The sequence below is a fragment of the Corvus cornix genome, chromosome 1, assembly GCF_000738735.6.
Source record: "Corvus cornix cornix isolate S_Up_H32 chromosome 1, ASM73873v5, whole genome shotgun sequence".
Taxonomy (NCBI): domain Eukaryota; kingdom Metazoa; phylum Chordata; class Aves; order Passeriformes; family Corvidae; genus Corvus; species Corvus cornix.
In genome coordinates, this window is record NC_046332.1 from 99,460,032 (window position 1) to 99,485,199 (window position 25,168).

The 25,168-nt window shown below is 39.8% G+C and overlaps 1 protein-coding gene across 4 annotated transcripts in view; it reads left to right on the top strand.

The window, feature by feature from the left end:
* The window catches only part of FRMPD4 (FERM and PDZ domain containing 4), a 342,098-nt gene that overhangs the window by 217,416 nt on the left and 99,514 nt on the right, over positions 1-25,168 (top strand). For 3 of the 4 annotated variants that reach the window (XM_039550465.1, XM_019283039.3, XM_039550448.1), the window contains exons 2-3: positions 8,859-8,975; positions 16,902-16,985. In XM_039550465.1, coding sequence (XP_039406399.1) covers positions 8,859-8,975; positions 16,902-16,985 — 201 coding nt within the window. The remainder of the gene's footprint in view (positions 1-8,858; positions 8,976-16,901; positions 16,986-25,168) is intronic. The other variant, XM_039550457.1, reaches the window with a different exon arrangement.

Below are 25,168 nucleotides of genomic sequence, written 5' to 3' on the forward strand. Positions count from 1 at the left end.
GCAGGCAAGGTCCCTCGAGGAATGACAAGACCTTTACCTTGCCCCTTTTCCAAGGCATGTGGAGATTGTTAATGCCTGGCACAGACCAGCACTGCCTCACAAGGTTTGTTTCATCCCTTGTCCCAGTGTCATGCCGGTACTTTTGATAGTTCTGGGACTTTTGATAGTTCATAGAGAACACCAGTGGCTCTTTGAGGAGCCAGCATTCAGTGCTGAGGAGCTTTCTATCTAACTGAAGGCAAAAAACATGTTGTATAGGTACTTCTTCACTGCTCTGTTTGGTTACATGTGTCTTTGCACACATCAGGTGGAGATGAGAGAGGAAAACAAAGATGCGATTTTGGAAGATACTTGGTGAAAAATGTTCTGCACATAGACCATTAGAACAGAGCTTGTTTGGAGGTAAAATCATGTTGTGGTTTCAGACTGAGAGGAACCATTCCTTGTGTAGTGAGATGTGTAATGGATACAGAGCACATTTCGAACAGTCTGTGGTTTTTTCTTCATTGCTCTGTCCTGCCTGTGATACACACAGGAGTCTGGAATGAATGCCAAAGTGTTTGGAGCCCTTGAGTGGCTCATAAAGTCCATGAATAGACTCTTCTGGCCATGTGGAACTGCCTTCTTTTTTTTCCCTGATGAAGTGATGGGCACCTGATGCTGTATTTGCTGCTTGTGTGGCAGGAGAGCTGCTGCGGAGTGTTCCCATGGCAGCCGTGGAATCCCTGGTAAAAGGGATCCATTACCCTTCAGATCAGCTACACGGTATGGATCCTTGTCGTCTCATGACTGGCAGCAGGAGCAATGACTTGTGGAGGAGGAATTCATAATTCATTGGAGTGTCTTCTCAACCTAGGCATAAGCTGCCATTTAGGCATTGGGGAGATGGAAGCTAATGAAATCTATGACAAAAACAGTCTGACAGGTTTTTCTAGAAATGTAGCTCCTCTACAACTGTGAATTGCCACAGAGGAGTTCAATATGAATTTTTGAGTTGTACATGAGGTTTTTTCTGCTCTCTCAAAGGATTTAAAGGTTGAGTGAAGCCCTTAGCATCATTGTCTATTTGGAGTAAGAATGAGTGGCACTTGGTGAAATCGTGAATAATTCAGAGCATCTGTGGTGGAAGGTGGGGACAGGAGTAAAATAGTTTGGATTTTTTTGCTTCAGCCAGAGTTTGGGGAGTAGTTAATGCCTAAGAAAGAAAAACTTTGAACTGGAGACAGTTTCTGAACAGCTGGTGCAAGGCAGCCTGGCTTCATTCATAGACCTTACTAGAAAAATAGAAAAAACTAACACAAGATACAAGGAAGGTGAATACCTTTATTTTCTGAAAAGCATTTGCATTTGCCTGGTGATGCATGATGCAGGGAGAAAATTCCAGACAAGCCTGAAGAGTACATAATGTTATTCTGCCTTTGGCCAGAGCATGGCTGTGGGTGTCAAAGGGCAAAAATATTTTTCTAGCATTTTTTTCTTATGATTAAATAAGAAAAACAGTCTTGGACAATGATTCTACTGTTAGTGTTTGGTTAATTACAAGCTTGAAACTCTAAACTCATTTGTGGGATGATACTCATCAAATCACACACAAGTTCAAAAATAGCACACATTTAGATGAGGACTAAAACACTTCTGCTTTCTTACCCATCAAAAGATTTGAAAGCATGTGGGGTGTAGAAGATGAAGGATATCTGAAGTCATGAGGGTTCCCTTCTGTACGTACATGATTTAGTAATAAGAGACCCAGTATGAATTAAGTTTTTTAGTACAGCAGAGGGTGTCTGGGGCAGTTAATTTTCTTCTTTTGTGTTTCTGGTAGGACTACTTCTCTGGGGGTTTATAGGACTCATCTCTACAAAGACAAGAAGTCTTTCAGTGTCCTTGATCTTGCATCCAGGAACTATTGTCCATCATGTCTGCGTGCCCCTCAGGAGAGTTTCAATAGCAGGGTATGATGATTGATTTTATAGCAGCTCTACAGATTTTTTAAAACTTTGTTTCTCGTTTTTTAAGTTTAAGTGGTAGGATGGAGGTAAAATTATTGCAGTTGTCTTCTGGGACAGGAGAGGGTGAGAACTGGATTGAGAAAGAAGGGTTTCATTCCTGAGGCAGTGAAAGATTAAATATCATAGAGAGACAGTTACTGAACTCCACTTGTGTCACAATAATGTTACCTATTTGCAGATAGACATGCCCTGCAGACACTTCAGGTGCGGTGTTCTTCCTTTTAAAAACTAATAATACAAACTGTTTTATCTCTGGAGTTCCTCTCAGTACCTCATTGGGATTGCTGTGGCTAGAATTACCTCTGTGCTTTGGAGCTGTGTGTCCTTCGTAAGCCACTCTGGGAGTGCAGTGTGGCTTTTGTTCATGATGTCTTTCTTTTATGATGGATGGGAGAGGGATTGACATATGTATTGGCACGTGGGAAGCAGAGAATTGGCTTTTGGACCAATGGAGAGTTGAAATGAAGCCAGGCTACATGGTAAGACTCAAAATTCAGACCTTTTTTCTCCATGTGGTAGCATAAAGGAAGCCAGCATATCAACGCTGTTAGTCCATTCGCAGTGCTGAGTTGCTTGTATGATATGGTCGGCCTTGTGTGAGTCACTGATGCCCCTGCAGATAGTGCTCTCAGGAAAAAATAATTCCTGTACATGAGGAAGTACTGTGAGAAACATCAAGATGTTAAACAAGATGATTCCTGGACATTAAATATCCAAATAGTAAACACTGCATTATAATGTGAATCCCCATAATAAGTGTTTGTAACTTTAGCCGTCCACCACAGTTGCAGCAGTTCAAGGGATTGGTATAAAAGAAGATTAGAGCATAATCCTCCCACTATTTTAATCCAGCTGAGGAAATCCAAGGTAGATGCTTAAAAAGTTACTAATATCTAAAGAGAAAGCATGCATAGAATATTAATATTTCAAATTATTTATATTTAGGAAAGTCATAGGGCTCCATATGGTTCCACACACAGAGATTTTACACAATTATGAAGATTTTTGTCAGAAACTCTGTGAATAATTTCAGTTTTTGATAGCCTGTGAGCTAACAGATATTCATTAACTAAAAGCAACACTGGAAGAAAATAAAGTATAGAAAAACAAAGCTAAGGTGTTTTTTTTTGGTTTTGTAGTTGTGTTGAGGGGGAGTTTTCAAGGGGAGCTGCTTTGATGGGAACATTTTGGAAGACATGCCCCAACTAGAAAAGTTTTCAAGTAATCTTAGACATCAGATCACAAAAGCAAATGATAACAAGTTGATAGATGGTATCTAGCCCAAAATTCTAAAGATTTTATAGTAAGTGAGTTCATTTGATAAATGTAGTGTAAAATTTCTCACTTTAATGGTGCTGGGAGCTTGGAAAGTGTTTGTGCTTGTTTTGGTGATTCTAGGTGTTTTGGAAGGGACTACAGAATAGGGAATAAATAATAAGATTATAAAAATTGTTTTATTACATTACGCAGCAGTTTAAAAATAAGGGCTACTATTTGTTGTAAGAGGTTGTTCTGAGAGTGATAAAGAATTCATCTCCAGATTTGTATGCTTGAAATTCAAATTTTTGATGTATATACAGGGTGCAGTGCTAAAGCTCCAAATTATACCTAGTGGAGAGCTCGTCAATAGCTGTAGAAATCTGGCTGATTCAGAGGTCATTCTTTAGCATAAAGGTGAACCTCTATCCCTTCACTAAGACCCCTGACCCAGAGATGGTGTTCAACTCCATCTCGAGGTACCTTCTGTATTTCTGCCAAAGAGGCAGAACCCATCACTGTAAGTTGTAACCTGAGTGGTTGCTCAAACTCCTGTCTCAACAAAGGCATAGAACTGGAGGGATTTTGGAGGAAGAAAGACAACAAGAATGATCAAGCCTGTGAAAACCTTTTATGTTAAATAGCTGTATAGGTCAGGACTCCTTAGCCTGCTGTGGAGATTGTTGGAGATGATGGTGGAATATGTTAGAGATCTACTGAATTACAAGTGGCATGGTGAGGGTGGAAAGGGAGACATTGTTCACCACTACAAGTGTGAGAGGGCAGCAAACAGAAAGTGGCAGGCAGCTATGAGAATACAGATAGATACCTTTTTTATACCAGTGCCAGTCAAGGAAAGTGATAATCATGAAATGAGACCTACTAAAAAACAAACCCATAAATAAATTCTTCCCTTCCCACCCAGGAGAGGAATGCAAGTAGGAATGAAGGTGACTATGGCCAAGACTAACCAGGTTTCTGTCTTCTTCAAATTATAGGGTAAAAAAAAAAAAAAAAAGAGACCTGGATATTTTCAGAGTTGCTACTAGTTTTTATTACTGTTTTAAATCTGCCAGCAGAGTGCAAGCTGGGATTCCTGGGCAAGGCATTAAAGGCTACCCTAGAGATAGGACAGACTCCCAACTCCGTGTGCAATATTCCTAAGGAATAGTGTTATTTGTTCCTGGAGGCTGAACATAAACTTGGTCTCCATCTTTGGGGAAGGTAGGAACACTAATCCTGTGTACTGAGTGTTGTGCCCCATTAGACATTAAATATGCTAAATACAATTGGGACATTCTGTTTAATTGAGTACTTTCTGTTTTGTCTTTGCCTGTGAGCTATCTGAAGAATGCAGTTTTTGTTCTACCATTCTTTTTTGCTTCCTTGCGGCCATATGTGAGGCCATGGAGTAAACAGAGATGAATCTGAATGGAAAAAAAAATAGCTTCTAATTTTAAGATGAACCTTAAGTTTACTTTCATTGACACAGAAGCAACTGTGATGTGAAGCAGAAGATGCTGGGAGAATGGGAATACTGCTTTTGTGTCATTTTATGCTGTTTTAAAATTATAGCCTGAGAGTTTAATTTCTATTGGTTCAGGGAAGCACTACATTTATAACAAAATTTACAGGCTTGGGCTATAGAGGTGGCACAGTTAAAAAGTCTGTCAAGATTTCTGTAGCAATGACCTTTGACAGGAATCTCCAATTGCTGGTTAAAAAAATAAGTTTTGGGCAATATTATATGCTTATTGGTTGACTCTGTAGATGCTTTTTTTTTTTTTTTAATTGAATTTTTCAACCTATTTAAACATTTTGTTCCACCTTTGAAAGAAGAAATGGTGTTGCTCTCTGCTTTCATCATTAACACTGTCTGAACTGCTCTGGACATTAGGCTTTAATAGTATGCTTTAAAAATTCAAACTATTCTAGTTTTGCTCTTTAATAAAGAAGGGGATAATACTGCAAATTTGCACTTCTTGTTAATGCATGCTTTATGCTGAGTATGCTCTGCATATCACATAAAGAGCATACCACTGGTACAGTGTGGGAGGCTTTACATATGATCTCATGTTTCAGGTCATTCCTCAAGCCCAGGACAGAAAAAAGGCTGACCTGAAGGTGTTTGCTGTGGCAGAGCTATTGCCTTATCCATCAGAATGTCACTTCATAGGGCACATTGATTCCTTAAACACCACTTCAGTAATCACCACGTCGGTGATTCAGTGAACTGATTGTTCATGTGAAGCAATTCGGAAAGATAAGGTTTTATACTTCTGCAACAAGAATGTCAAAATCAGGTTGAGGGGATATTTTAGCTAATCTGCCTTGTTTTCAGACCTCTGCTGGCATGATGCTGGCCTAGCTTTCACAGTGAAATTTGGCACTAAGAGCTGTGCTCCAAAAGGCTCTCCAACAGCCAGTCCTGTTGCTGTGAGCAAGCAGCGAAGGTGATGGACAGCATGCAGTGAGTAACAGCAGTGCCAGTGCTGCCTCTGCAGCCAGGCTTGCTGAAGTAGAAGGTGCATTTTATTTTTGGTCTTTGTATGTGTGCAAGTCTTCCATGAATCTAGGCAGTCTTGGTGTGCCCCTCCTTTGCCTGTGCAGGAAGGAACTGGCAAATGGTGATCAATGATCTGAGGGATTTATCTGAAATCACCCAGATGGAGGCAGGATTTGGACAGGGATCTCCAAGGGCCTGATGATCTCACCACTAAGGCATCCTCTTGACTTAAAGACAACCAAGATGGCATTGTTCTTCCCCCAAGTGAAATGCCTGACTTGCTTATCATTTCCCCCAGAGCCTTTTATGATCTTTCTGGCGCTTATCTCCTCTTTGCCATCTTTTGCCTTTCGTAGTGTGCCACTGAACAGAATCCTTGCAGACAAGCCAAATGATATTCAACAAGTGAAGGGAGGTGTAGAAAAATGCAGTTCACTTGGTCCTTTTTTCAGACTGTACAGGCAGCTGGGAATCCTAGTCACCTGAGTATAAAGACCTTGCTTTATTGTTATGATGTGTTTATTATTGAATTACCCAATAGCTATAGGAAAAATTACGTATTTCTTTTTCCCTGTGGAGTCACTGTGAATTTGCACACATGTAATGTAGGTGCATACAGTGTCTCAAGTGCTAATTTGTATCCCACTAATTATAAGAAAGTCTGGAGGAGTAGATCAGATGTAGACATAGTTAACTAGGACAGTTATTGCCCATCATATGTTATATGGTTCTGACACTATTAATGTTTTAAGGGCTCAAAGAAAACTTTCAAGGGAATTGGATTTACCTTAAAATCCAATAATGCTGTAATCCATACAAAGATGAGCCCTTAATTTGAATGCAGAGAGTTAGAATATTGATCATCACTGTCCTATGCTCCTACAAATTACCTGATAGTTTGATATGCTTTACTTGGGAATTTAAATGTCACTGTATCCATTTAACAGATGGTGAAACTATAGCACAGGGTTTGTGAAACACGTCTAATTAAATTCAAAAGTGTTAAATGGATGGGTATCCATTTATATCGTCTTGATAAAAAAGGTTATGTTCTAGGTGTATTTAGTTAACTGCAGTGGTTAAGATTCCAAATACTCTGAAGTGTAATTTGAAGTCTGTAGATGTAGTTAAGCTGACATTCTCACATTGTGAAATGGCTCCTGTCTAAAAGAAGGGACCCTTTCTTTGTCTTTCAAGCATATGGAGAAAAAGGAATGTTTATGCTCAGCTTAGCAAGAAACTGCATGAGACAGTGTTGAAAGTATTTTGGATTTATTCCTTGAATTACTGTTTTTTAATCAATTCATTGGATCAGAAATGGGCTAGTTACATTTATCTGGGGTAGCATATCTGAAATTTATGTGTTTGATTAGCCTTGAAGAACTGTAATTTTTTAAGAGTTCTAGCATTTTCAATATCAGACTTAAGCTGTGCCTTATGGCAAATACCAGTGTTTGAATATGCTAACAGAAATGTTTTTCTACTCCTTGAAGATAGAGTACTTAATGTAATTGGTAAACCAAATGATACCTAGCACTCTGTTGTAATGCTCTACTTTACATGTAAATTATATTTTCAAGCACCAAATTTTTTCTCAGTTGTGATTAATCCTTGAAATAAAGGGGGAGGGCAAAGCAGCTAGTTTGTTTTTAATGATACATTCCTCCTTTGGGAAAGATGAACTATGCATAACTTTGTTGAATTTAGCAATTTACAATGAATTGTTGAGTTGTCCGTGGAGACCAATTCTGTTCCTTCAGGAGAGTTTGTCAGGTTACATTGTGCTCTGTTTCTCTAAAGGAAAGAAGCTCTTATGTGTCTATCTGTGGCAAGAGGTAGTAAGTTCCTTGCTACAATTTGAACTTAAATAAATCTAGCAAATAAAACTAAGCTGTAATCTATTTGATGGGTGAAGAAAAGACAGAGGCAGAGAAGACAACTAATTCAAAACATGCTCTTATTTTGTGTGGATTTGGTTTGCATGTCAAAATTTCAGATTGTATTCGGTGTTGGGTCTCATTCCTATTTGCCTGTCTGTCACATGCTCTTAGCTGGTCTTTAGCTTTGTTGGTTGCCTTGCCTCCTCTTCCTGCTCTTTCCCATTTTCAGATTGTACATAGATATTAGTGGCTGATTAATTCTGCTAAAAGACCTGTTTGCTGTCTTCTGAACCTCTTAAGTCCCCCGGGAGAAAGTGGGCATGTGCAGTAACATCTAGCTTAATCCCTTCAGGTGAGGGGGAAAGCATCTGTGCAAATGTTGGGGATTCCTGTGGGAAACTATGGTGGATTCTTGCTGGCTGAATCTTTTTTTGTGTGGAGTCAGTAGAAAACACCTCACAAAATATTTCAGATTAGTGGAAAAACACTGTCACTTGGGAGTGCTGCTGGGCCCTTTTTTGGGAGAGGGAATACTAGCAGAGAGTGCTGGAGCAGTGGGATGTAACAGTGTGTGGGCTCAGAGATGCTGCAGGCTTTTAAAGGTTATTTAGTGGAAGAGCTTAATGGATAATGATCAAGTGCAACAAGATTTACATATTCAATTTAGTGTGTTATGCAGCAGTGTCATGGCCTTCCTTCATTCCAGCACAAGAAACAAAACATGGTTTCCTAGCAGTGAGAATGTTGATGCCCCTCCTGGTGCCAGGTGTTGCACTGTGTGTGTGATCTGCCGTGATGGAGTGGGTGGTTTGGTTTGATGGATACTTTTTTTTTTTGCTAAAACTGTACTGAGAGCTGGCATTTGAACAAGGAATGGTGATGAATGAAAATGCTCCCCATCCCTTTTATTAAAAACTACTGAAAATTAGTATTGTGTATGTGGGACTGATGGGGAATGACAAATTCACCAACCAAAGGTTTGAATTCAGACTGTTAGAAATGACAGTGTATCTATCTCTCTACTGATTGAAAGAATACTATAAATGTAAATAGATCTGCCAACCTGTGTTCCCCTGCCTGCGTTTTGACTCTGTATTTCACAACTGTGAAAGTATTTGGATGTCAAGTGAATCATGTGAAGTACGAAAGAGAAATAACTTTTTTTTTTTTTCTGTCTCTTCCTCTCCACATTTCCCAAAACTGCAGCCACAAGAATAAGTCTTCAGGCTGGCCTCACCCTTCAGGGACCTGGAGCTTGAACCAGGGGACACCTTATGGATGGGAGATGACGGCAAACAGAGATGGAAGAGACTACTTCATCAGGTAAGTGGGCAGAGTGAGCTGTGCAGTGTGTGGCACAGCGCTGCAGCCCTTCTCTCAACTCTATTACCTTAGAATCCTAACTCCTGCTTCAGCCCTACACAATTAATGTTCACCGGTTTGGTTTATGGCACAGGAATAGCTCAGACTGTGCTTTACTGCACTTGGCTTTGGTACTTGGTTACTTCATTTGCTCAAGAGAATGCTGATAATATAAGGACCTGTAATTCTTTGAAGAATTACAAGTAAGGTCATTAACAAAAGATAAGTAAAAAATAAAAATGCCATGTTTAAAGAACGAGGCAGGAGGTCAGTTCTGACTGAGACTTCCAACGCTCCTCCATCTCTGCCATGTGAGGTCTTTTGGTTTGTCTAATAACTATACTGGTAATGAGAAAGTGTATGTTTTGATCCTGTATAGTTAATATACTAATTCTTAGCTTTTCCACATTTTTTTTAGCTCTGGGTTGAAAATAAATGTCAATATGTATGCTAAATCATAAACATAATTGGCTTTTCCCATTGGAAACTGTGCATAATTATTCTTTAAAATCACTGAGATGGCTTGGATAAAATACATTTTGCCATTCTAGCAAATGTACTCTTAGACAGCTTTGGAACTTCTTCACTAAAAAGGAGTGATGGTAGTGAGTTAGCAGAACCATTGGCTGCTTGGCATTCATTGCTTTAGCTTACATTTCATTTTTAAGGTTAGCATTTTGATTCTGTTCTTGTGAAGTTTTTTTTAAAATTATTATTTCATTTTTGTCTCTATCAACCTATTTAGAAACTTGGAGGTACTTGAAAAAGTCATGGATGAGAATTAGAATTCTTTTAACACAGAGTAGAAGGATCAAGCTTATTTTTAATTGACTGTTAAAAGTTCTTAATTTTCTCAAGATCCTTCAACTGCAAAAAAAAAAAGTAAACTTAAGAGTGAAGATCCCTGTTACTGTGCTTTGCTTTCCTAGCCCTTTTGTCCAGGGGGTGTGCCTTGGCTTCCTAGGAGTCATTTGCTTTTGGAGCCAAAGCAAGATTTGTAGCAGCCTGGTGACCTGAAGGCTTTCAAGATTTAGAGCAATTTCAGACCTGTCCAAATTGGAACAAATTTTCTGGGTTAATGAGGGCTCAGAAGCTGACTTTGAAATGTCAGGTTCTTCCTTCAACAAGTATTTGTCATGCTTTGGATGTCTGAAAGATGGACAATGTGAAGCTGAATGCCAGGCACAATATAACTGTATTAGCATAGGTTTTCTGCCTGAGTTAATTAGGCTTGTGAAGAAGTATAGGTGAGCCTCCAAAGTACTGTGCAGATCTGAGACTGTTGTTTCTGTTACTCAGGTTAGTGAAGAGACCTGCACATCTCATTCCTATTTTCTGTAGACTGTTGGTATGTTCTTCATTTGAAGGATTAATATCCTGATTCTGAGGACAGGCACTACGTTTGATATCTCTTTTCTCACTGGTCACATAATGGGATGCTGCACTTGTGTACCTGTCAACAGTTGTAACTTACAAAATGCAGTGCCTTAGTACTCATTAATTTTGCAGTTTGGGAATGTTTACTAACCCTCTGTAGCTAATGATTATTTTGTTTATTTTTTGGAATGGCTTTTAGTACCTTAAAGTGCCACATCCCTCTCTTAAATTGAGAAAACTGCGTCTAGGAAAAAAAATCGATAATGGAGTGCGAAATTATGCCTTAAGTAATATTAGGCCTGTTGTTGTCTTGTTGTTGGAGTGGTTGTTTTGGGTTTGTTTTCTCATGCTCTTACAAGGTACTTGTTTTTATTCTCTTTTGGGCTCTGGTCTTCTGTCCGTTTTTCCCTGCATGTGGATAGCAGACTACTTGGGAAAAAATAGTCTGCTCTGAGGGGTAATGAGCATGAGGCCTCTGAAGAAGCTGACGTGTAGAAGCCTTTGATGTTTTGTGCCAGGCTTTCCAACCCATGGGAATCTCTGAGCAGTTTCAAGTGCAAGTTGAACACTGATACATACCTACACATTGCATGGTTTACAGTACCTATTCCTGTATCAAATGTTTTGAAGCAACAGCATTGGCTGTAGCATGTGCACAGATGTGCTTCCAGACTAGTAATGCGTCTTACGTGAAATGACACTCCCCAGGAATGCATTAAAAGCCAGTACTTTTGGAAACAGAATAAAGCCAGGGAACCATTTGGAACCACATGGTGCTGCACCGGGTCACCAGCCACCCACCATTACCAGGGAACATCAGCCCAGATGGCTGCTACGATGTGACTGGGTAGTTCTGTGACATATATCTTGGTTTTAGAAGAATGACCAAAGACTAGATAGGACCAGTGACTTGCCAGTGATTCCTCTGTGGAGCTGTATATAGTATCTGTCCTTACAGTGACTGTTATTTGGCAGAGAAGCTCTCTCTGGCTTTCAAAACAACTGCTTTTGCAAATAATGAGACTACATAAATAAAAACAGAATTTAATTTTCCTTCCTTCATTTTTCACACCTAGATTTTAGGAACGATATAGTGAGATGATTTTTGACAGTTATGCCAATAAAGACAGGAGAGAGATCAGCGAGATAGCATTTCTTATTGTCTCTAAGGCCTTTTATAGCCATGCAGATTAACAAATTGCATCACACTGAAGGAGAAAAAGCAATTCAAATACTTTGCTTGGTTTTGATTAAAGATGTATAAACCAGGTATTATCACAATGAAATGAATGCATGAGTTCTGTATGAGGAAGTAACATAATTCACAGCGACATTAACTGCTTTTTAGTTAAATAATTTACTTTGTGCCATATGTACATATCCATTCAACTGTAAGCAGACTTATTGTAATTTTGAAATTGTGGGAGGAATAGAGAATCCAGGAGAATCTTCTGGTGAAATGAAATGTAATTATATAGTGTTGGTGCAAATGCTTTAAGGCATGAATGGGAAGAGATGTTTATTCTTTCTGCTGAAGCAAATTTGATTTCTTTCAAATCTCTGAAAGCCCTTATGACATGAGCTAATCAGGGGCAGCTTCCATTGCCAGGCAGTGCTTTTGTAAAAGCGTGAGAAGAATCTCTTATCAAAATATTTTCAGATGTTGCTATCAATTCATTATCTCTTCTGTACAGATGGCACAACCAGGGTCATTTTGCAAACCTCTAAAATATATTTTTTAAGTTTAGGCTATGGTAAATTAAAGTTTTAGAACGTCACCCATTCCCTTTTAACTTGCCCCTTTTACTTGAAATAGCATTATGAGATAAGTAATACATTTCAGTATGGGAGGATGGCAATCATCTAGCATTCTTCCAGCATGTTTCTCTACTCCACAAGCTGTATTAAGCTGGACTTGCAATATGAAATAATTTGAATACAGTATATGTAGCCACTTTAAAGTCCTACATGTTTAATTTGCATTTATAATATAAATAATAAATGCTGTGTAGTATATGATTATGAGAAATTCTGTAACATCAATTTAAATAAAAGCATGACACAATAAAAATGGTTTTGGTGTGAATATAGCATTTCAGGGAGATAGTATGTGGAGCAGAAGCTTTTGGCTGATTTTATGTACAAAAGGTTGAGCCTCATGGCAATTTCAGCTCCTTATTTTTGCCACTGCTGTGATCTTACTGATTTTTGGACCTCTACATTTTTGTCCTTTCCCTTGTGGAAGTCTTGTTTCTTGTCAGATCTGGAGGGAAGTTGATAGAAGGAAATATATAAACTGGCAAAAGCTAGTAAAAAGTCAATCCTATGGAGAAAGCAATAAATTTTATGTCAGTTTTGCTCTGAGCCAATCCCTTGCATGGTCTGATGAAGTTGCAGAATAGTTTAGTATGGAAGAATCCTCTGAAGGTCAGGCTGTCCAGCCTCCTGCTCAGATCACAGCTAATACCAGGTGACGAGCAGCGTTGCTGCCACACTGAAATATCTGACTGATTTGAGAATAGGGTTGCAACAGAGTTGTCTTGTCTTAAGCTGCCCTGCAACTGCACTTGAAGGTGCAAGTTGAAGTAACATTTCTTCAACCTTCAAAAGTCATACTTTTTTGATTCCTATTGGTGTTTAATTCCAAAGGAATGAGGTACTTCGGTTATTTCATGGATCTGGTTTCTGTCATTCAAATAAAGACCAGAGAATCCCAAATAAAATTAGCTGAAAGGAAGTGTAGCCCTTCTCATGTGGACTTAAAGCAACACTGGTTCCGCCAAAGTGTAGTTAGTTAGTAGACTCTTCAAGATAGAGGGGTCTGTTAGGTCAGCTGATTGCCGTACCCTTGTTTGCAAGAGGTGCTATTGGTTGTGTTTATTTTGCTTTATTATTTTTATTGGTTGTGCTTACTTGCTATTGCTATTGCCTGGGAGAGGATGATGGGGTCTGCCTGTGTTTCCACTTTGGTTTTCTCTCTGTTTGACTCCATGGACCCTGACCATCTGTACTTGTGCATATTAGCTTGCTTCTGTACTCCAGTCTGGAACAAACTGAGCAAACAGTTGGGATCCAGGCAAGAAATTAAAGGAAGCACACCCAGATATCAAAGCCTGCAGCATTATTACTGCTTGGCTTGAAACCACAGGTCAGTCTCCAGAGTGCACAGCAGAGCTGGGAGAGAACTGCTAGTCAGAAGTCTTTCTAAATCTTGTTTATGTTAATATGACGAGGTTGCTAGAGCAGTTGAAATTACCAGGTGACCCATCTAGTGGATGAGGGAAACTCTGAGGATGTAGGCTACTTGGACTTCAGCAAAGTCTTTGATATTGTCTGCTGTGAGATTCTCATGGAAAAGCTGGCAGCCCACATCTTGGACAGGTGCACTCTTGACTGGATTAAAAACTGGTTGGATGGCTGAGCCCAGAGAGTAGTAGTGAATGGTATCACATCCAGTTGGAGGCCAGTCACTAGTGAGGTTCCTCAGAGCTCAGTACTGGAGCCAGTCCTGTTTAATATCTTTATTGATGTTCAGGATGAGGGGATCAGTAAGTTCACAGATGACACTAAGTGGGGTGGGAGTGTTGATCTGCTGGAGGGTTGGAAGACTCTGCAGAGGAATCTGGACAGGCTGGATCAATGGGCTGAGGCCAACGACGTGAGGTTCTGTAGACGAATAGCCTCAGTGCAGGTAGCTCGGTGTGCAGCTGCAGTGTGAGCTGCAGGTTGAGCTCTGTGGGGTGGGAGCTGGCGCTACAGGCAGGAGGCCATGCACTGCTAACTCTGCATAACAAAGGGCACAGGGACCTGTGGCCCAGCCACGTGACTGGACACTCAGACACAGCAGGAGCTGAAGATCCCAGACTCCCTGTGCTTAGACTGTAAGGGTATAAAAGGTTTCTTTTTTTCTGAGTCCATCCTTGGAGGCGTCCAGCTTGAGCTGTTATTTTGTTATTGCACCATGATTAAATTATTCTAAGCACAGAGACCTATGAGACTCTGCTATGGGAAACTAGGGGCTGAGCTGGTAAGAAGACCTGGTCTGACTGTGAGTGTGGGGTGTGTAGCTGTGAAGGGGCCTCGGTCCTGGTTTAGGTGGTGTGAATGTGACAGTGACTCCTGGATGGTCAGACAGGGACAGTTGAACAAGTCTAAGTTGCTGGCTCCTGCACTTCAGTCATAACACCCCCTGTAGTGCTACAGGCATAGGGAGAGTGGTTGGAAAGCAGGCCAGTGGAAAAGGACCTGAGGGTGTTGGTTGACAGTAGGTTGAACGTGAGCCAGTGTGTGCCCAGGTGGCCAAGAAGGCCAACAGCATTCTGGCTTGGATCAGAAATAGTGTGACCAACAGGACCAGGGAAGTGATTGTCCCGCTGTATTCAGCACTGGTGAGGGCACACCTCAAATTCAGGGTTCAGTTCTGGGCTCCTCACTTCAAGAAAGACACTGAAGTGCTGGAGCGTGTCCAGAGAAGGGCAACAGATCTGGTGAAGGGTCTAGAGAGCTGAATCATATGAGGAGCTGCTGAGGGAGCCTGGAGAAAAGGAGTCTGGGGAGACATTACTGCTCTTCTTAACTACCTGAAAGAAAGTTATAGCACAAAGAGGGTCGGCCCCTTCTCCCAAGCAACTAGTGACAGAACGAGAGGACACAGCCTCAAGCTGCACTAGGGGACATTCAGGCTGGTCATCAGGAAGAATTTCTCTGTGGATAGGGTTGTTAAACATTGGAATAGACTGCCCAGGTGGAGTCACCATCCCTGGAGGTGTTCAAGAAATGACTCTATGTGGCACTTAGTGCTATGGTCTAGTTGACAAAGGTGGTAATTGGTCAAAGGTTGGACTTGGAGGTCTTTTCCAACCTAAATGATTCTAGATCACATTATATTTGGATATCTTGGACACCTTATTTTTTAGTAGTGCTTTTGTATTTAGTAAAAAAAATTATTCTAGACTTCTTCCAGGTGCATCTGGCAAGCTTAATTCTTTTCTCTAAGGTATGTTATCCTGCATATAATATCAGCTCCATGATTTTTGGCTTGTGAAATCATTATGTTTAGGTTGTCCTTGTTTGGCTTAGTAGCTATGCTATTCCTGAAACATGAAATTCTTAAATGTCAGCTTTTGCCCTGTACAGAAAATAGAGGTAACATGTTTCTGTCCTTTGATAACTAGTGTAGCTCACAGCTTCTCGAAGCATACATGGTACAGTATTTCTTTGCAATAAAATGTGTTATGATATTCTTCAATACTCAAATACTTACCTACATTTTCTTTAGTAGTCTTCATCTTATTTTTTCAGGGCCTGCTGTGCTTAGAAGAGGGAACTCAGTTGTGTTTTCTGAAAGTTCACCTCTGTGCCTGTTGCATGCCTCCTGTCTGGCCTGCGTGCTCCTCCTTGTACACCCAGTTTTCATAGCTGGCCAGCAATGTGGAATGGCACAACACAATCATTGATGATATTAATGGCATATCAATCAAGCATCCTGCTTATTAAGGACCACTAATTTATACCAGACGCAAAACTGAGGCTCACAGCCTGCTAATCAGTTTACTTCAAAATAAATAAGCACAGAAGATGATCAGACCATTCAGCATTTTTAAAAATTATTCTTTTCTTTTGTTATGTTTAGCCTACCCCAACCTTCTTATACATGTGTTCCATAAGTGTTTGCTCTGTTGGAAGGTTCTGAAAACCATCAACGGATATAAGTAATTCTAATGAAAGCCATGATTGTTGTTATGGTGTTGTTCATCTTTCTGGGTTTTGAAAAGGCTGCTGTTATTTTACCTTAAAGCTACCATAGTACATCAGGCCATAATGAAAGTTTGAAGTCAAAGGAGCCACCTTCTGCCCTGTAGCTATGATGTTATATAGCACTTTATTGAGCACGTTGCATTCTTTCATCTCTAAGTACAGAAACAATGTTGACTGTATTCACAGGGGATTTATGTGGTACTCACAAAAATATGAGCAGCCCAGCTGCTGCTGCTTCATTCATGAGGGCACTTGCCACTTGTGCAAGGTGCCTTTACTTGGGGTGAGGGCTGTGAGCGGAGGCAGCCCGTGCGCTGGTTTAGTGCCTGCAGCCAAAGGCTGACTGCCGCGCGCATCCTCGGGCATCTCTGCTCCCAGGTGAGATGCCAAGGGGAAAAGAGGCAGAGGAATCACACTCTCTGGCCCACTTATTCCTGAGTCCCTAAAAGGGACATCCAATGAGATTGAATGGCAGGCAGTTTAACAGTGATAAAAATAGTACAACCTATATAATTAGCAAATAGAACTCTCAGCTACAGGTTACAGTAAAGCCTAAAATGCTTCATAGGATTCAAATGTACATTTGAAAAGTACATTTGTAATAAGACTTTCACTATTAAATTACATAGGATTAAAAAAAAATTAGAGCAGATATAAAATCTTATGTTTCAGACAAGCGGGTGAGTCAGCTGCTGACTGCCTAGGGCTAGGACGAAACTTCCTGTATTAATCAGGTTATTCTATAATTACAAGGTTTCTTGCACCTTCCTCTGAAGCGGGTGTACTGAGTGCTGTCAGAGAAAGAATACTGGACCAGGAGGACAACAGGTCTGATTGGTATGGCGATTCTTGATTTTTTCTATCTCTTTTATGTTGTTTTTTTTTTTTTAATTCCCTTGTCACTAATACAGACAGTTGATATGAATAGTGTGCTGTTAGAGAAAGAGTGCTACTCTGCTTCTTTCTGCATACAAATTTGCTTTCTGTTGCTAAGGGTTTGACCTACTCAAGGACAGGATCATATGGTGGAAGGGGGAGTGGGTCTAGAAGAGATGAGCAGCAGCAGGGATACACAAATGCAAGTGACTGTTTAAAGCAAACCTGAATAATTAGAAATGAGAAGAAGGAAAATTATATAGCAACCTGTTTATGTCAGTGGTTTGCCTAGAGACTACTTGGGTATGGTGAAAAAGAAAGTATTGCTAAATCAGCTCAAGCACCTGAAAAGAGAGGATGATTTAAAAATGGTCCTTCCTCCACAAAGAGATGTTGCTCTATCCATAAATATCGCAGTCATAAATATGACAGACAAAGTGATGTTAATACTGGCTGGGATAAATAGTTTTTATAATGGAGAGAATGATAGCAAGGAGATGACGGTTTGTGGGGTTGTTTTATTTTAACTAGAGCATGGAAAAATGGAGAGTTCACTGCATTGTAAGGCAGCTGTACCTAACCTGGTAAGTGTGCTGTAACTCAGGAGCTAGTCACAGCAGCAAGGCTCTGTCCCTCTCTTCTGGCTTGCAGTTCTTGAGTCCTCTCGGCACACACACGGAACCCTCAATGGCTGAACCAAGACTATTTCTCACACTGGAAAGGTGAGGGGGTTATACAAGAAGGTGTGAATGTGGGTGAGATTCCCCAGAAGAGAAGAAGGTTTTGCTCAGTCATTTGCCTTGGGTTGCCTGGTGATTACACCTAAGTGGAGTACAGAGAATCACACTGTGGGCCTCTGCTACAGCAAATTCGATGTTTCCGAGCTAGTCCTCTGTGTTTTCTCCAAACACAAACTGGATGGGGACACCATGAAATTCAAAGAAGTATTGCATCCTGAACACTGTTACTCTTGTATGTTTGACGGTGGATTAGGAAGGAATGAAACTTCTGGAGCAGAACCTGTATAAGGAAAATAAATCAAGGTACCCTAACCCAGGATCACAGTGTACATTAACACAGAGAGGTGCAAAGATTAAATCCTCACTATTTTTGGAGTTCACAGTGTTCTCGGTAGGTGTTTCATTTGAAATAACAGCATCTCATCCATTAATTGCAGCATGTAAATGCTTTTGTAGAAGCATTGCTTTGGTACACCAAGATACCCTTCCTGGGAGTGTAAAACAAATTAATTCTTGTAAACAGTTTGTGCAAGACTGATAGTCCCAGATGGAGTCTGCTTTTTCAAGCATCTCTCTTGTAAAACAGTGTGGTCCTTACAGAACTGAGATTAAAAGTGTCAAGTTCTGGTTCTGAAAAGCCATGCAAGTGGTTGGAAGAGTGGTAGTGGTTTGTAAGAAGCTAAGTCTTATCTTGGGTCACATGCTGGAATCCCAAATGATGCAAACTCAGAGACTCTGCATATGAAGTTAAACCAGGCTACGTAAAAATAAAGAGGGGAATACAGCCCTAGAAACACCTAAAAGGTGTTTTCTGCAGCCTGTACACTGGGGCCTTAGTGGCCATGAGCTTGAAAAATTAAAAAAGGCAAAGCTGTCTGATACTTGGTGATGGAACTGAGACCTTTCACAGCAAAGTCTAGGTGAAAACTTCCCCCAGAATTTCAGTTACAACATGAAGAAAAAAATGTGCAGGAGCTGGGTTATAGAGCTGAAAAAAAAAAAAAAAAAGAGTTAGCACAGTATATTGCTGCTGTTTTAACTGCATAGGTGAAGTTCACCAGTTCATCATGGTGTATGTACAGAATTTAAAATGAGTTATTTAATGTGTTATGCCATGCCAGGAAATACCATATTGATGATACCTTTCCAGCAGACATTCATATACTAAAGAACTGCATGCTGAGGTATATGGAAGCCAGCACTTAAGAAGCCTAATTTATCCTGTTGGATTAATTTCTCTCATATTAATATATTTACAGTATTCTGTAAAGAAAATCGAGTATAAGCCTCCTGTGAAAAGTTCTTGTCTGTATTTATATTGTAGAACAGGAAGATAATTTGTTTTAGAAAGACAAGATGATACTGCCAAAAGCTTACTGAATTTTAATTCTCGTTTAGTTTTTAATTGCCCTTCTTGCAACAAAATACTGCCTAATTATACTCAAAATTCTTGGCTCCCAAATCTAATTCTAAGAATCCTCATATTTGTATGTTGTCACATACATATAAGATTCAGGTAAAGAAATAGTTCAACTGAAATTAATCTAGTCACTGACAACATTATGACTCACTGCAATATTTTGAAAGCCATTTATCTGAAGTTCGCTGAATCCTGGACCGTTCCACAGAATAACTTCAATTTAAAATAAACCAATCAAACTGTGTCGCTGCGCAATTAAATATCTCCATGGTAACAGGGATTAAGCTCATAAAGTAAAGACCTGCTGACAGTGCAGAGATTATTTCAAATTTCTGGCTCTTCCAGCAGTAGACAAATGAATTTACATTTTCTGTAGTGAACACTGGGAGACATAAAATGAAGGCGATTGAGCTACTTCTGTGGCATCTTGGAACTTCAGACAGTATTCTCCTGACAGGGGAAGTAATTAGCTGGAATTACAAGTAGCAACTTAGCAGACAGATACAAATAAGCATTTGCTCATGGGATTTATTTAGCATTTCATAATTAAAACCTGGAGAGGCATATTATTTAGGATACAAATAGCATGGAAAAATCTTGCCATAGTTTAAAAAATTTAACAGCATAATAACACCATTTTTCTTTTAATTTTTAAGTGATCTTAGGTTCACTTAGGAGAGAAAGTTATTTGCAGCTCTGCTATCAAGTAATACTTTTAATATAAAACATATTCTTAAGTTGTAGTGCAGATAGACACACTGATATTCAGCGAAGACACAGGATGATGTTTTAGTCAATCCTGACATATTTTTGATTCTCTCTGACTCTATTCCTAGCTTTTTCATGTGTATTTATGAAAAGAACTGGAAATGCGTATCTGCTGGCATGTGTAGTTTTCAGCTTTCAGTGATGTTGCTTAGGGTTGGTTTGTTTTTCTTTTCTCACATTGGCTTTTGGTTTGGCTCCTAGGGAAATAGAATGGTTTGGAAGGGACCTTAAAGATCACTCAGTTCCAAGCCACCTGCCACGCAGAGGGACACCTTTCACTAGACCATGTTGCTCAACACCGGATCTAGCCTGGCCTTGAAAACTTTCAGCAATGGGGCATCCACAACTTCTTTGGGCAACCTGTGCCTTCCAGTGCCTCACCACCCTCAGAGTAAAGAATTTCTTCATAATAGCTAATTTAAATCTAGCCTCTTTCAGATGGAAACCACTGCTCCTTGTCCTGTCATTGAATGCCCTTGTAAAATGTCTTTCTCCAGCTCTCCTGTAGGGCCCCTTTAGGTACTGGAAGGCTGCTCTAAGGTCTCCCTAGAGCCTTCTCTTCTCCAGACTGGACAATCCCATGTCTCCCAGCCTGTCTAGATAGGAGATTTGCTTTTCTGTCAAGCTGTGGGAAGTGGAAGTGAGCTGCCCCCAATATGCAAATGATTAATCCTGTAGCTCGTCATTCAGTATTAGGAAGATGTAAACTCTGCAGTGCTTCTGCATTCAGAATATTCTTTTACTATTTTAAGCTCACAGTATCTTGAGATGAAAGGTGTATGCTTCCCACCACTAGTGCTTGCTAGTTTGAGGTTGGTCTTGGAATCATGCTGTTCTCATTCTTTGTGGTAGGATGGACTTCCCACCCTTGCGCATCAGATAAGACACTTGGAAAACATTTTATGAGACCAGGTTGTAGACAGACACACAACTGCACCTCTTCAGTCAGAGTTAGGATTTACCTAGCCTGTCAAGCAACATTTTGTTGTCTGCTTTTGATTATGGGAGTCCATACAGTCTTTGATGTCTTTGGTTCCCTGTTCATTTCAAGCGTAAGCTTAGGTCTCTGTGTGTAAAGAGACAGGTTTTTTAGCTGTGTTTCTATGAAGAGACATTGCTTCAATTGTCCTAGTTGTCTGACGCTCAGTTTTGTCAGCTTTATGTTAGAATGTCTTTCCTTGCATGTTGAAGTGCATTTTTTTCTTTGCATCTTGGGATGAAAAACATTTGTTAAAAATTCATAATAAATACAGCAGATACATCTAAAAGTCATCATAACTAGCAGGTTCCTAAAGGAAGAGATGAATACTGAGCACATTTTGTAGGAATGAGTGTAGAGTGTCTGTTTATGGTGGCACTCTTTAGCCATTCAAAAAAGCAGAAGCCCATGTTAGAGTTAGCTCCTGGCATAAACATCCAGCAACTGTAGAAGGAAGAAGTACTGAAACATTGATGAAACTTAAGGTAAAACCAGAAAGTCAGGGGTATATGGAGGAGGTATCTTAAGAAACAACTTCAAAGATAAAAGAGATGGTTTCTGAGGAGTGCTCTATTAGATAATGCAGTTCCTGGGCTTGATCAGGTGGGAATAACAGTTTTACCTGCAGTCTAAGGAGGTACTTCATTTTTCTGTTCCTTCTTATAATCCCTTTTGTGCAGTGTTTTCTTCTTGGTGCTGTGTTTATTGGTTTTATTTAATCCAGTGTGTGCGTTGAGCTGGACAGAAGAGACTTAGCAAAAAGCCATACTGATAAAAACCATTTTGGGTTGGACCATGAGGGGCTGATTCTGGAAGCTCATAGTAATGACATTTAGGGGTTTTGTTGCATGATTCCTGTTGCCAACACCCAATGAAGATGCAGTTCCACCATTTTAACCGTGTCCTATGGAAGTATGAGCTGATGATCTATCTCTGAGAAGGAAACCATAAGAGCATAGCGCTGGTGTTGCGCACTGACAAGTTGCAACTTTCCAATCAGGAATCTTTTTAATTAAAATATACATATAAAAAATAGGGGCTTCAATGCCTTCAAATGGGCCAAAATTTTGGCTAGCTCCTGAAAAAGATTTAGTTCCCCAGATTGTCACACTGTGACTAGCCAGAAGTTTCTAAAAGGCTTTGAACAGTGCCTGGTCAGAGGAATCCCAACATCAGTATCTTCAAGCTCCATTTGAGACAGTCCTGTTAGTTTCCCTGACTAGAATTAATTAATGCAAGTGCAAGCTAATGGGCAGATCATAGAAACAGCTGCTTTCATGGCATGAGCCTTCAGGAACACTGTTCCTGAAGGAGGAACCCTATCACCTGAACATAATGTGTAATAGCTGCGCAGCTGGTTTCTGAGCCCTGCCTCTGTGACTTGCATAGGCAATTGAGCTCTGGGCCGAAAGCCTGGGTGCCGTTAGGGAGAGTGACAGGACAGGGCTTTGTGTAGAGCTGCTTGGAGGGGGAAGTTTGGTTGGATGGCTTGATTTTTTTTCCATAAGCTGCTTTTCCAGCTAGCTGTATGCAGAGTGAGCTGGCATATCCAGGACAGACTTAGAAAGAAAGGATGTCATGACTGCCCATGCTCAAGATTCAGCAGTCTAAAACAGCCAGGCAGCAGTTAGCTTAATGGTGCTGTTATTTGACTTTGAGCTCAAATTTAAAGAATTGATCAGCTAAACCTCCAGGGAAATTTGCTCAAAAAATGTTGGGTTTTGGTCACTGGAGTTTTTTGTTATTGTTCTGTTTGGGTTTGGAGTGTTTTTTTTTTTTTTTTTTGTTTGTTTTTGTTTTGGGGTTTTTTATTTGGCTGGTTTGGTTTGGGTTTGTTTTTTTTTTATACTACAGGAGCACAGGAAGTCTACCACATAAAATTGGGTTCCTCATTTACTAGGTGGTTAGATTTTAATTAGCAGATGCTAGAAAGACACTGATTTTATTCTCATTATGCATTGCAAAGCTAAAGCATGAACAATTAAGTGAATCTTCTAAGGAGGGATTTACTGTCACCCTCTCCTCCCCAAATCTCTGTCAAAGCTTGAGAACTGAATGTGAACTTCTTCATAACCACCATTCAGTGACAAATTAAAAAGCTAAGTGTTCCACAGGTTGCCAGACTAGAATATTGTGCCATGTTTGAAAGCCATAATGATATTTTAATGTAAATATGAATGATAGGAAAGTGATTTTCTGTCAAGCGTTTGGCTAGATTTTCATAGAATACAGCACAAATGCTGAATGCTTCTGCTACATGGAAGAATAAAACTTACATGTTTGCACTGACCAATCAGTGTCTTATTCCCTAATGAGCTTTTAAGTTCCTTGGATTGACATTCTTAGCTATCATAAAGGCTAGCATGGACCATCTGAAAATTTATTTGGCTTCTCCAGCAGGTTTAAAACTCAGACTGATCTTTCTGCTGCAACAGCTAAGCTGCTACTGGCACCTGACTTTGCTACTTTAAAATTATTTTGGGATAGATTTGCAAGACAGCACTTGCAAGTGGTCTATTGGTGGCATTATAGAAAGGCTACTGCTTTCAATAAATCTGAAAAGCATTATTTTTACTGGAGAGCTAAATGTGAATATATTTGAGACTAAGGGGGATTCTCAGGAAAAAAAAAAAAAACACCTTATAGGGAGAGGAGAGAAAGGCAGCAGAAGCCAGGAGTGGTTTATTCCAGTACCAGTTTTAAGATTCAGCATGATGGTATAGAGAAGTGTGTGAGTATGAGAGACATGTATGTGTGTATATACACACATACATACATCTCCTGCACTTGTACAGGGATTATTGAAGATGCTAAGAATTGTAAAAATGTGTTACATATTTAAAGAAGACATTTTAAATCATCTGAATTTATAGTCTAGTTTATAAAGTCTCAAATCTTTCAGTGATATGCGTGCACCTGAAAACTGATACAAGAGAGGAATAATTAGCTGAATAACCACATCCATAAATACATTACCAAAAAAGCCACAAAAGTGTAAGGAAAAGTTAAAAGGACTGACCAACATTGAGAACTTCTTGAAAAGCAGAAACTAGAGGGCTGTAGTGAGGTTTGTGGATGTGTAGCACGAGTTAGTTCTTACAGTGGCTCTTTTTCCATATAAAAGAGAAATGGGGGACCTCTGTGTAAAGAACACAGGCAAACACAGTAAAATTCAAAGATGTGATTAAGGATTAATAACAAAATCTTCCCAATGATCTAAAAGTAAGTGTTCAAATGACTGAGGAGAGGAATCTCGATTTATTAGCTGATTTTCTGGGAGACATCAAAGTTTCTTCATTTGGGTATGTCACTGGAAAATGCTGTTGTAGAGATAGGGAAGTATTATTTATTGCAGCTAGACATGTTTGAGAGGGGGGATTCAAACTGTAACAAATGCAGAAACTACTGTTAGGATGGTTTTGGTGAGGGAAAAAATGAGAGGAGACAAGAATGTCACTGTCGTCCCCAGGGATGGCGATAATCACGACACAAATTCAGGTCCAGGATGAACGTAATTATTTAATTAATTATCACCTCGTTTATATACCTTGGTTCGCAATAGAGAAATGACATTATTGGGTGCTTGACCATACACCTCTCAGAGCGATTGGCTGAATGCTACAACGCCTATTTCAAAATATTTCCTTCAGTGAACCAAAACAAGACCGTGCAGGTGCAAGATAGAGAGTTATTTACAGAACAGTCTTTCTCTGTTTCTCAGCTAAAGCATGAGAAAAGAAAACTTCACAAAATGCTTCAGCAGCTGGAAAATTCCTCTGCTCCTGCTCTTTAGCATCTACACAAGAACACATAGATTTGTCTAATACAGCAAAAGTTAGATCAAGAGGGAATAAACACCAGGAAGAAACAAGAAATGTTTGAAACAAAAAGTAATTTGTGGCAAAAAACCTAAAGGCACTATATATTCAAATTGCGAGAGGGAAGACCCTTAAAGATTAGAGCAATGGAGTTCATTTCCAAGTTTGCCGTCAGAGCACTGGATTGAGTAATCCAAAATGTATTTACACTGATTATTGGTAAATATTTGAAGGAGGATATAGGACACAGTTTATATGATAGATTGTAAAACAGCAAGCAATTGGAGATGGTGGCAAACCAGATCATTCCCATTCCTGTTTTCCTGTGAGTCAAGTGACACTTTACTTCTTCTTTCTGTAGAATATGAAATCTAAGCAACACATTTGCAAAACAGACTTAATCTGCTGTACGCCCCTAG